The 13,482-nt window shown below is 39.2% G+C and overlaps 1 protein-coding gene across 3 annotated transcripts in view; it reads right to left on the bottom strand.

The window, feature by feature from the left end:
• UNC79 (unc-79 homolog, NALCN channel complex subunit) overlaps positions 1-13,482 on the bottom strand; it is a 202,209-nt gene that overhangs the window by 141,396 nt on the left and 47,331 nt on the right. For all 3 annotated transcript variants that reach the window (XM_064292905.1, XM_064292906.1, XM_064292907.1), the window contains exons 5-8: positions 12,978-13,042; positions 7,660-7,748; positions 7,003-7,043; positions 4,567-4,595 (exon numbers count right to left, since the gene is read on the bottom strand). In XM_064292905.1, the coding sequence (XP_064148975.1) occupies positions 4,567-4,595; positions 7,003-7,043; positions 7,660-7,748; positions 12,978-13,042 (224 nt within the window). The remainder of the gene's footprint in view (positions 1-4,566; positions 4,596-7,002; positions 7,044-7,659; positions 7,749-12,977; positions 13,043-13,482) is intronic.

Raw genomic sequence — 13,482 nt, 5'->3', positions numbered from 1 at the left:
ACACTGGGCTTTAAGCCTGGTCCCATAAACAGACAAGACTTTTGGGAGTCTTAGAAGGTGTCGAGTATATTTTGCATATGGAAGGAGTCTAAAGAATTATATATAGAAGGCATATTATGGTAGATTAAACATGGCCCAAAATTTTTGCAGCTTCTTCTATAAAAAGGAAAATTCTATTTCCCCATTCCTTGAATCTCAGCTGGCCTTGGGACTTGCTTGTGACCAGTGGAATGCAGCAGAGGTGACACCGTGTGACTTCTAAGCTTCAGTCTCAAGAGGCTTTATAACCTCCTCTCTCACTCTTCTGCAGCATTACCACCTGTGAGCAAGCCCAGGCTGCTCTCCTGGAGGGTGACACATCTCTTGAAAAGAGGAAAGCCTAGACACCGTAGTCGATCCACCCATTCCAGTCACTCCCTGCTGAGGCTCCAGACATGGGAGTAAGGCTATCTGGGACCAGACAACCCTCAGCCTACCCACCAACTGGCTGCAAATACATAAGTGAGCCCAGAGGAGTTCAGCAGAACAGCCTAGCTGAGCATAATTTTCAACCCACAAAACTGTGAGCAAATAAGTGGTATTGTTATAAGCCACTACATTTGGGATAGTTTGTTATGAGACAGCCCTTTAAATGTATCCACTCATAACAAACCTTCCAAAATGTTTAAATGACTTGTACAAGGTCACATGGTAGGTGGGAATAGAACAGCCAGAACCCAAATATCTCAACCAACTAGTCCAAAGCCCTTTGTATAACATGTTACTACCTTCTCTTGTACTTTTTAACTAATAGAACAAGGAAATAAGATGTAAATGGGTTGGAGAAACTGATATAAAAAGTAGCTAAAGGAAATTTTCCCATGTCTGTCAGTTTGTCGTACTGTGGGGGCTTGTGTGTTGCTGTGATGCTAGAAGCTATGCCACCGGTATTCAGATACCAGCAGGGTCACCTATGGAGGACAGGTTTCAGCTGAGCTTCCAGACTAAGACAGAGTAGGAAGAAGGACCCGGCAGTCTACTTGTGAAAAGCATTAGCCAGTGAAAACCTTATGAATAGCAGCGGAACATTGTCTGATATAGCGCTGGAAGACGAGACCCCCAGGCTGGAAGGCACTCAAAAGACGACTGGAAAAGAGCTGCCTCCTCAAAGTAGAGTTGACCTTAATGACGTGGATGGAGTAAAGCTTTCGGGACCTTCATTTGCTGATGTGGCGCAACTCAAAATGAGAAGAAACAGCTGCAAACATCCATTAATAATGAGAACCTGGGATGTACGAAGTATGAATCTAGAAAAATAGGAGATCATCAAAAATGAAATGGAATGCATAAACATAGATATCCTAGGCATTAGTGAGCTGAAATGTACTGCTATTGGCCATTTTGAATAGGAAAATTATATAGTCTACTATGCTGGGAATGACAACTTGAAGTGGAATGGTGTTGCATTCATTGTCAGAAAGAACAATTCAAGATCCATCCTGAAGTACAACACTGCAGGTGATAGGATAATATCCATATGCCTACAAGGAAGACCGGTTATTACAACTATTATTCAAATTAACACACCAACCACTAAGGCCAAAGGTGAAGAAATTAAAGATTTTTATCAGCTTCTATAGTCTGAAATTGATCAAACATGCAATCAGGATGCATTGATAATTACTGGTAATTTGAATGAGAAACTTGGAAACAAAGAAGGATCAGTAGTTGGAAAATATCGCCTTGGTGATAGAAACAATGCCACAATGCCGGAGGTCGAATGATAGAACTTTGCAAGACTTCTTTATTGCAAATTCACCAACATAAACAGCAACTATACACATGGACCTCGCCAGATGGAACACACAAGAATCAAATTAACTATATCTATGGAAAGAGACAATGGAAAAGCTCAATATCATCAGTCAGAACAAGGCCAGGTGCTAACTGGAACAGACCATCAATTGCTCATATGCAAGTGCAAGCTGAAACTGAAGAAAATCAGAGCAAGTCCACGAGAACCAAAATATGACCTTGAGTATATCCCACCTGAATTTGGAGACCATCTGAAGAACAGATTCAACGCATTGAATGCTAGTGACCAAAGACAAGACGAGTTGTGGAATGACATCAAGAATATCATACATGAAGCAAGCAAGAGGTCACTGAAAAGACAGGTAAGAAAGAAAAGGCCAAGATGGATGTCAGAGGAGACTCTGAAACTTGCTCTTGAACATCAAGCAGCTAAAGCAAAAGGAAGAAATGAAGAAGTAAAAGAACTGAACAGAAGATTTCAAAGGGCAGCTTGAGTAGACAACGTATTATAATGACATGTGCAAAGACCTGGAGATAGAAAACCAAAAGGGAAGAACACGCTCAGCGTTTCTCAAGCTGAAAGAACGGAAGAAAAATTCAAGCCCCGAGTTGCAACAGTGAAGGATCCTATGGAGAAGATATTAAACGACGCAGGAAGCATCAAAAGGAGATGGAAGGAATACATAGAGTCATTATACCAAAAAGAATTAGTCAATGTTCAAACATTTCAAAAGGTAGCATATGATCAGGAACCAATGGTACTGAAGGAAGAAGTCTGAGCTGCTCTGAAGGAATTGGCGAAAAACAAGGCTCCAGGAATTGATGGAATACCAATTGAGATGTTTCAACAAATGGATGCAGCACTGGAAGCATTCACTTGTCTACGCAATGAAATATGGAAGACAGCTTTCTAGCCAACTGACTGGAAAAGATCCATATTTATGCCTATTCCCAAGAAAGGTGATCCAACTGAATGTGGAAATTATAGAACAATATCATTAATATCACACGCAAGCAAAATTTTGCTGAAGATCATTCAAAAATGGTTGCAGCAGTATATCAAAAGGGAAATTCCAGAAATTCAGGCTGGTTTCAGAAGAGGACGTGGAGCCAGGGATATCATTGCTGATGTCAGATGGATCCTGGCTGAAAGCAGAGAATACCAGAAGGATGTTTACCTGTGTTTTACTGACTATGCGAAGGCATTCGACTGTGTGGATCATAACAAACTATGGATAACATTGCCAAGAATGGGAATTCCACAACACTTAATTGTGCTCATGAGGAAGCTTTACATAGACCAAGAGGCAGTTGTTCAGACAGAACAAAGGGATACTGAATGGTTTAATGTCAGGAAAGGTGTGCATCAGGGTTGTACCCATTCTGCATAGCTATTCAATCTGTATGCTGAGCAAATAATCTGAGAAGCTGGACTATATGAAGAAGAATGGGGCATAGGATTGGAGCGAGACTCATTAACAACCTGCGTTATGCAGATGACATAACTTTGCTTGCTGAAAGTGAAGAAGACTTGAAGCTCTTGCTAATGAAGATCAAAGACCACAGCCTTCAGTATGGATTACACCTCAACATAAAGAAAACAAAAATCCTCACAACTGGACCAATGAGCAACATCATGATAAATGGAGAAAAGATTGACATTGTCAGGGATTTCATTTTACTTGGATCCATAATCAACAGCCCTGGAAGCAGCAGCCAAGAAATCAAAAGATGCATTGCATTGGGCAAATCTGCTGCAAAGTACCTCCTTAAAGTGCTGAAAAGCAGGGATGTCGCCTTGAAGACTAAGGTGTGCCTGACCCAAGCCATAGTATTTTCAATCGCATCACATGCATATGAAAGCTGGACAATGTATAAGGAAGACCTAAGAAGAACTGATGCCTTCGAATTGTGATGTTGGTGAAGAATATTGAATATCCATGGACTGCCAAAAGAACAAACATATCTGTCTTGGAAGAAGTGTAACCAGAATGCTCCTTAGAAGCAAGGATGGCGAGACTGCGTCTTACATACTTTGGGCATGTTGTCAGGAGGGATCAGTCCCTGGAGAAGGACATCATGCTTGGCAAAGTACAGGGTCAGCGGGAAAGAGGAAGACCCTCAACGAGGCGGATTGACACAGTGGCTGCAAGAATGAGCTCAAGCATAACAACGATTGTAAGGATGGCACAGGACCGGGCAGTGTTTCATTTCGTCGTGCATAGGGTCACTGTGAGTCAGAACTAACTTGACGGCACCTAACGACAACAACAAAGGAAATTTTAAAGAAGGATTCCTCAGCCAGAAAAATCATTCAGCTTTACATATAAATGAATATTTTCTATGTATAGTCAGGCTAGGTACATTTTTAACACACATTTATTGGACTATTTGCACTCTACTTCAAGAAAATAATTTTTTTTTTTTTTTAGTATACAGATACATCCTTTACTAGAGTTAAGTGCCATGTATTGTACTGTTATTCAAACCTTTTTATAATCAGACTCCTATCTCAGAGTTACACATACGGTTTTATTTCAGATTACTTATCACAAACATTGTGCATAAAATGGGTGAGCAAAAGCAGAAATGGAAATAGAGAACATTTGGACATAGCAATTTGCATGCTAAAGAATTTCTTTTCTCTTTCACAAATACAGTGACGTGTACAGACTGGGAAGCCATGGTGCAGAAATGAGGCGGATGTCAATGAAGGAAGTTACGTACAAACCCAGCAAATCATGCCCCAGCACACAGGTGATTTGCTCTTACCTTCTTCTGACATATAGCAGATATTTCAGCTGTAAGGAGAAGGTATAGAAAATATGAACAAAGAAACAGAGCCCATTTTAAATAAGGGCAGCCACGAGAGGGGAATAAAAAACAACTCAGCAAGACAATGCTTAGACTTGGCCAAAACAGCTTCTGACTTGTTTCATAAATTGACATCTACTTATATTGGCCTTTATTTTCCTCAAAAGGCACAAGAATATATTTCTTTCTCAACTGGTAGCGATATTAAGGTTTACGTTTAATAGGGTTAAAAACACATGCACACTGTAAAAACTTTACCTATTTTTATAAGCAATTCAGGCTTAACTTAGAAATTAGATCATGTTAAAATTGAACAAATTTAATCTCACCTCCCCCATTTTACAGAGAACAAAATTGAGGGCCACTATGGTTCAATGACTTCTTCAAGATCTATCAATGGTAGAGCCAGACCTAGGCTACAATTTCTGAATTCTACATTTGCTGCTTTTTCCTTTATTCTGTGACACTGATTTAATGTGATGTGCTCAGAGCTTCACCATAGGGATGACTGGATATATCACAACTGCAAAACAACTTCCTTAACTTGGATTACTTAGACTTCAACTATCAGTTTATATCAGTCTTAAACAGTGCAAACCAGCTGTACAGTTATTTAAGAGAAAGCAATTTTCAAACCCATGGGTAGACCAGTTAGAGCAAAGATGTCAAACTATTGCCTACTTAAGGGATTGACTTTAATGAATGGATAAGAATTCACTTTAGTAAGCATATCAATTATTTCTACGAAAACTGATGCTTGAGAATATTTGAAAATAATTATATTTCCCCTGAAATAGTAAGTGCTCAAAAATGAACTAAAACCTTATTATAGTATAGTCTGTGATACAAGTTATTAAAAAAATCAAAGGAAAATGTCTCCCACGGCCTGTCTGGAAATAATGCATTAGTGGATTCCAATCAAAAAAATTTACAACTCAATTTTAAAAATGGTTTTGTATAATTGATGGGTGATAGGTTGATATCCTAGAGTTTACCTTAAATAACCTGAGATTGGTGTCACATCTCTAGATAAATAATAAAAAAAGGTTATTATCATTATTCTTCCAAAGATTAGTATCATCTGAAGATGATGACCAGGGTTCAGCAACATATCTGATATTAAAAATGTGCTTTAGAGCCTGGCCATGGGCTTAACCTCAGGGCATTGGAAGCTCACTAATAAGAGAGTCTAGTTTAAAGGGGAAAAGTTACCTTTGTCCCTACAAGCCCAAATATTTCACAGATATTCTTACACAAATTTTCAACTGTCTCTTTGAAGGAGGTACAGGCTGCCTTGTCATTCCATTTTACAGATGGAAGGCGTTAACTAAATCAGTTTTTCCCTTCGGGTTGAGATGACCCAATATGGAAAGTCAGGCTATAAAAAAATAGTGCAATTAATTAATCAAAGATCTTAAGTTAAAAATTTAGACAACATAAGGTTTTACCTTTCCTTTTAAATGGGACTTTTTATATGAATTCTTTTACTATCCACATATATAACGTTTCCTCTGTGTGCCCGATTTGTACTCAGTATGCCCCCAGCTTTCCCCACGTTCCATCTTTCCTCTGCTTTCCTGGGTACTCTTCCTTGTCACTTCAGTCTCTAGCTAGGGGCATAGAGTATCTGCCCTCCTTGTATGCAGAGGAATGGTCTGTGTGGGACCCACCAACTTCCAGGTCATAGCTTTCGGAACTCTAACAAACTTTAAGACACATTACAATCTAGTCTTTTCATTTTGATAGTTAGATATGCTTTAGTCCCATTTGTCTCTTGGGGCAATTGAGGCTTGGAACAATTAAATGATTTCCCCCCAAAACACAGAGCTAGTCACAGTGGCAGGAGAAAGGTCCATTCTTCAACTCTCCTCCCGCTGTGCTCCTTATTCCCTTTCCCACCTAGCAGAGCAACACACCATTGTCAACGCCTGATATCTATACAGACGATCCTTTAAGGCACATTTCAGCAGGGCTTTAGCCATATGGGATCCCAAATCCATCATATACCTCTTATTGCAGTAGAGATGGTGCCTCTTTCCTCACTAGTAAAACGCACTGCCTTCAAGTCGATTCTGACTCATAGTGACCCTATAGGACAGAGTAGAACCGCCCTGTAAGGTTTCCAAGGAACAGCTGGTGAATTTGAACTGCAAACCTTCTGGTTAGCAGCCGTGCTCTTAACCACTGAGCCGCCAGGGCTCCTCATTTATTGAATGTATGGGTTTATTATCAGCAAGACATTGCTATAATGCTTTAAATCAATGAAGGATTCATAGATTATAATACACTGGTTACGATTTTGTAAAAAAAAAAAAAAAAGTACAAAAGAAGATAAATCAACCTTGTCGTTAGTCATGATTACTCATTATTCATCCTTCCTGAAGTAAACCATACCTTGTGGCAGAAGAACATCAACCAACCATTCACTGTGGTCTCTATAAGGAAAAAAAAAAGTGCATTTTTGAGCTTCATTAAAATTTTACACATGAATGTTTATAAGCTGCACACTGTTTCTGAAAGGCTTTAATAGAAAGCAAGTATAATGAAGAGTGCTATCATAATATACCTTTTAAATGTCTAACGCATTCCAGCTAAATTATAAGTTATAGACGTTTCAGCATATTCAGTTATCTTTAAATGATACTTTCCAGGTGTTAATTCAGCCAGCCAAAATACTGCACGACCTGTACAAAGCTGAGCGTGATTCTGTGAAGCTAACAAGCAAAGAGAGCCCATATGAATTATATGCCATGTTTGGAAACCATCATTTTCTTTTAAATTTGTGGCTTTTTAAACAGGGCGACTTCCCAATTGGAGCGGCTCTATTGGATGTAATTGCTTTCTCTTGTCACGTGTAGAGAAATAAGGCAACTTTTCAAAGCTGAAATCTTCCAAATGCATGTTTTTATACACTAACTACCAGACAAACTAACCTTTATAAAAACACACACTAGTGGGGAACTTGAGTAATGTAACTGATTTAATTCCAAGTGATTTTCCCTATCTTCATTGTTGCTCTATTTCCTTTTCTTCAATGACTCTCGTACCTACCCTGCAATCCTCTGGCTGCATTCTTCACAGAGGTACAACGGGGGTGGTTTATCACCCAAAGCTACGGAGAGGGAAGGGTCTATGCACATCTGCAACACAGTGAAAAGACAGAATGAGCTCCCCTGCTCCTGTTCATCACATTCCCTATATCATGAGCACAAGTGTTTCAGTAATGACGGTTTTCAAACGATTTTCAGAAGGAAAGAGGAATGAATACTTTGAGTAGAACCCATTCAACCTGTAACTGTTTTTCCTGCATTGGATGAAGTCCTCACTGGGGGGTTTAAATGTGGCCACCATGGTTCATTTCTCCTGTTATTTGCAACCGAAGTAACAAATGGTGTCAAGAAATCTACCCTCATTACACAAAGACAAAAAATCTTTTTCAGTGGTTGCTCAAATTGGCTGTATATTACTCATATGGCAATTCCTTCCCGAAAACGGCAAACACAGAAATCTCTTTAGGAAAAGGAACATGTATCATTGAGATTAAAGTATCGTAATACCAAAATAAAGAGTCCTGGTTGCACAGTGGCTAAGCGCTCAGCTGCTACAGAATGGTTGGCCGTTCGCACCCAGCAGCCACTCCTGGGGAGAAAGATGTGACAGTCTGCTTCCGTGAAGATTACAGCCTTGGAAACCCTACAGGGCAGCTCTACTCTGTTCTTTAGGGTCCCTATAAGTCAGAATCGACTTGACGGCAACAGGGTTTTTTAATACCAAAAAAAAATTCCATTGCTGTCAAGTGGATTCCGACTCAAAGCGACCCTATAGGACAGAGTAGAATTGCCCCACAGAGTTTCCAAGAAGCACCCGGTGGATTCGAACTGCCAACCTTTTGGTTAGCAGCTGTAGCTCTTAACCACTAAGGCACCAAGATACTGATGCCAAAGTGTCGGAGCAATAGGGAGTTTTGCTTTTTAAAGATAAAGCTCGTTTGGAAAGTTTAGCGTTAACTCTAGCTTGAGTGGCTCACTTTTCTGACTCTGGGGTCTAAGGTCTACATCAATCATCCACAGTTTTTTTTTCACGCAAACATAAATCTGTAGTTTGTCCAGCCCTACTGTGCCTTGTTCATGTTTCTGTTGTTTATGGCTGAGTTTTCACTAGCCTAAGCACAAAGATGAAAAGAGTTAACTTCACAGCTAATCACAGGATTTTCAAATATCTGGATGTTTAAAACCACGTGAACAAAATATGCACATGACTAGCTAAATTTTGTACTCTGCATCAATTTAAATTCCTCTGACTTACCAAAGTCGTTTGGAATTCTATTCCCTCCCTTCAAGAAATAATCAACCCATGCTACAGCTGCAATCCCATATACAGTTAATATGCCCAGTACAAAATTCTTCAGAAAACTGTACTCTGTGTTTTCTTTAGTTGTTTTTACTGATTTGAAAGGGAAATTACCAGACTGGATAAGCAACCAGCCTGTCATTTAAAGTTAAAACCCTGAGGAGTTTCATTGATTGGGAAAACAAGAGTTAGAATTCTTAAATTTAAGTAATTATACGAAAAAATGTTGTAAATTATATATCCCTTGATGTTAAAGGCCCAATGTCAAAATTTTCATTTGATGAATTTCACGCTCCCTTTTAGATGCAATGAATAAATACTTTCTGATCTATTAAATCCGCAATCGGCAAACTTTTTCTGTAAATGGTCAGAGAATAAATGTTTTAGGCTTTTTGCCTTATGGATTATCAGTCTCTGTTGCAACTACTCAACTTTGCCATTGTAGCATGAAAACAGCTAAAGATAATACGTAAACAGATGAGTATGGCTATGTGCCAACAAAACTTTATCTATAAAAACTGTCAGTGGGACAGATTTGGCTCCATAATTTGCCAACCCCTATGTTAGATAAACATCTGGGATCCAAAGTATTTACAAAGTGGCCTTCAAATAGAACCAACTAACACCTAAACCCATTGCCATCAAGTCAATTCTAACTCAGAGTGACCCTAAAGGACACAGTAAAACTGCCGCATAGGGTTTCCAAGGAGTGGCTGGTAGATTTGAACTGCCGACCTTTTGGTGAGCAGCCAAACGCTTAACCACTGTGTCACCAGGGTTCAATCACCAAAAGCAGAGCATAGTATAATATAATAATAAGCTATAAATCCTTACATAGTTTCATTTTTAATCCTATCATAGCTGTTGTCTCTCATCTAAAAAGGTTGTTTTTGTTTGTTTTGTTTTTGTTTTTTTATGCCTACTATAACAAAAATAGATAATACTTTCCTATTTCGCAAATTGTAGTACCTGAGTAGTATAACTCTCTGATATGGAGATATTAGGCTTTTTCTGAGGATTAATCCATTTCCCCTGAGTCTTCCCCACGCACCCCACCTAGACCTCCTAGTAAGTGTTGTTACTTTATCCCTTTACCCTCTGTCTAAGGAGTGGGTGATATCTCTGCCTGGTAGAGTCTCTTCATTCCACTCAAAAGGAAGAACTCCTGGAATGTTAAAACTAAAGAATCAGAAATTAGCTAGTTGACCTCTGACCTGTTAAGTGACTCAATCCACATGACCCATCAAATTTGTGGCTAGAAATGTCAGTTCTGTTCTACTCCGAACAGGTCAGTTGGTATGTGCTCATATCTAGCTGTCACATTTTTAATATAGGTATTTTTCTGTTTATAAATATATGCTGAATGTATTCGCTTAGGAAAATGTATAAAATGAAAAAAGAAAAGTTAAATAACTCATAAACCCTTCATCTAGATGCAATTACTGTTAACATTCTGGTAAGTATCACCAGTTTTTTCTACTATGAATATGAACGTTGTAGTTATGTGCTGTTGAGTTGGTTCGGACTCATAGAGACCCTATAGAACAGAACTGCCCCACAGGGTGCCCCAGAAGCGGCTGGTGGATTCAAACTGCCGACCTTCTGGTTAGCAGCCAAGCTCTTAACCACTGTGCCACCATACATTTATATAATTTTTTTAAAAAAATTGGCATCATACTGTATGTTTTTGTAGCTTTTCTTTTCACTTAATACTTTGTTGTAGGCATGTGGATGTTGGATACTCTTGATCTTCCTGTCATGAGGTGATATCAGTACAGGTTCGGGAAACATGAATAGTGTAAAGAAAAAACAATACTGGGCCAGATCAGCTGTAGTAAAAAGATGGCCCCAGCACAGGACCTTTCTGAAAGGTAACCCAGTTACCTTTCTGTTAGTATAGAGTGAAAATAGAAAAGGAAGCTCTTTAGGAAAAGTGGGGCTTAGTAAGTAGGATGGTTTGGCCTAACCTGGAAGGCTGACTATGGAGGACAGTCTATGAACAATGTGAGGCCAGCCCAGAAGAGTGGACTGGGCTGTTTGCCTAGAAGAAGAGAAGAATTCATGATGATTTCTGTCAGTGGGAGGCCAGAAAGTATTATTAATCAGAGTGTCTGAGGGCTCCTGGGAATGCAGTCTGACATGAAATCATGGAAAAACAACTACCGAAATGAGACAGAAAGGACCTTTTCTTTCTTTCAATGTCTGGGTGAACCAACAGAATAGGCTGTGACTTAGGCAAAAAGAAGAAAGGAGGGATACAGAAATTGAAGAGAGAATCACAAAAGTCTCACCACTAGGTAGAATCATGAACTCCATGAATAATACGAACTTACATGTGCTTAGCCCCAAATGCCCTCACACTGTAGAAAAGTATTTTTGGACCCCAAAAGTCTACTGAAGTTCAGAAGAAGGTGTGCCTGTTAGAAAGGAAGAAGCCCACACTTCCACTGGTGGATTACTCTCCCCTGTTCTTCCTCAGCATAAACCCACCCCAGCGCATAGAGGCATTCGATTTGTGTTCATTGGGAGCCGAGGTTACAGTACAAGGGTATTCTTTGTTAGCAACATAGCCAGACAGTGTCATTGTTGGTACTCCTCTGCTATTTTTAGTATGTGAAACATGTTTTTTGTTCCTTTTATGTTTCTTACATCTCATTTTACCTTTTCTACTTTGTTTCTAGAAAATGATCGTATTATTTTTCTGTTAGTTGGTAGTCTGTACAGTATACTTATCTACAGACTAAAGGAGACCAAATCCCAGGACACCAAGCTCCAAAAAGTAGCTGTGAACTCTGACAATTTCACCCAATTCCCCCTCTTCAGAATATAAAAATTACCCCTTGCAAATCCAGACAGAGGTCTATCCACACAAAGATGCCATGAGCAATTTTGTAAAAAAAAAAAAAAAAATCATTCTTTTTCTTAGCATTCAATACAAAGATTTAGGGTTACAATAGGACAGAACGGATTTGATGTAGTAGAAGGTGAATGGGACTGAGAGTCAGGGTACTTAGTTCAGCCCCCAGTTCTGATACAAACTGCTGTGTGACCTTAGGAAATAACTTGGCCTCTCTAAGCCACAGTTTCCTTACTTCTAATGTACCTTTCCATGTGTTTGCTATCCAACTACCTCTCTGTCATTTCAACTAAGTCATATTGTAATCTGAGCTAATATTTAATAATTTTATTTATTTATGTTCTACAACTCTTGAACTCTCTTAGTCACATATTGTTGTTGCTGCTGTCAGCTGCTATAGAGTTGGTCCCCAGCTCATGGCAACCCCATGCAAAACAGACTTGAACCATTGTGAAACCAGTGGGTTTTCACTGGCTGATTTTTGGAAGTACATCAACAAGCATGTCTTCCTAGCTTGTTTTAGTCTAGAAGCTCTGCTGAAACCAGTTTAGCATTACAACAACATGCAAGTCTCCACTGACAGGCAAGCATTTACAGGAAATTGCATCAAAGTCTTCCATTAAAAAAACCAATGCCCTGTAGGAGAAAGATGTGGCAGTCTGCTCCCATAAAGATTACAGCCTTGGAAACCCTATGGGGCAGTTTTACTCTGTCCTATCGTAATTGACTAGTCAGCAACGGGTTTTTTTTTTTGTGGGGTCGCTATGAGTCAAAATCAACTCAACGGCAACACATGTAGCGTACACATGAAAACAGGGGGAGAGTGCATTTCCCTGAGTTTATTAGCTCAGATAGGAGCCTGTTAAGCACCATATATGTATTTCACCAGAATTATTCTAATAATTAGTTCAGTGTTAGACATCACCTGGCTATGAACTCATGGTCAAAAATCTGCAAAGAGCACTAGTCATTGCTCTGTCTTGATACAATCTGCCAAGGTACAGTCAGATTGAACATGAAGGTGTTTGAGATTACTACAGAACATGGGCCTCGGCTTTACAGAGAAGAAGCAATATGGTCTACTCCATTTCATATAGCAATTTGCTCCCAATAATTTGACCATCGACAGTACGATATGGCCCCAGGTCTAAGAAAACAGTACCTTCACAGCTGGTTTGTTAATTGCATTGTGGCATTCAATGTGCTGGCAGTGGATGGGATTCCAAGCTGTAAGGAAAGCAGAACTGATGAATACTTCTCACTAAAATTATTCATGCCCTACTAAAAATGCAGAAGGATACCTGACTGGTTTTTTCCTAAAGAGAACTCATGATCAGAAGGCTTCTTGGCATATTAGAATAATTTTTTTAAATCTATAAAAAAAAAATCAAAAATTGGGCAAAGATATCACAACTCTGCCCATTTCCCATGGGGAGAGTACTCAGTGCAATAATATTACATCACAATAGTATAGTATTAATAAGTTCTCAAAGGTTTTCACATCTCTGATTTCACTTGATCCTCCCAACAACTTTGTTGGGTGGGTACAGCTGATTATTAGCCTCATTTCACAGAAGAGTACACTGAAGTTAAGAAAGTTAATTACCTTGCATGATCACAGTTAGTAAATGGCTAGGGGTCTAGAACCTATATTTCTTGGTTCCCAA

The sequence above is a fragment of the Loxodonta africana genome, chromosome 10, assembly GCF_030014295.1.
Source record: "Loxodonta africana isolate mLoxAfr1 chromosome 10, mLoxAfr1.hap2, whole genome shotgun sequence".
In the NCBI taxonomy this organism is placed as follows: domain Eukaryota; kingdom Metazoa; phylum Chordata; class Mammalia; order Proboscidea; family Elephantidae; genus Loxodonta; species Loxodonta africana.
The sequence above is the reverse complement of the archived record's forward strand: the minus strand, read 5'-3'. Positions and strand labels throughout refer to the sequence as shown.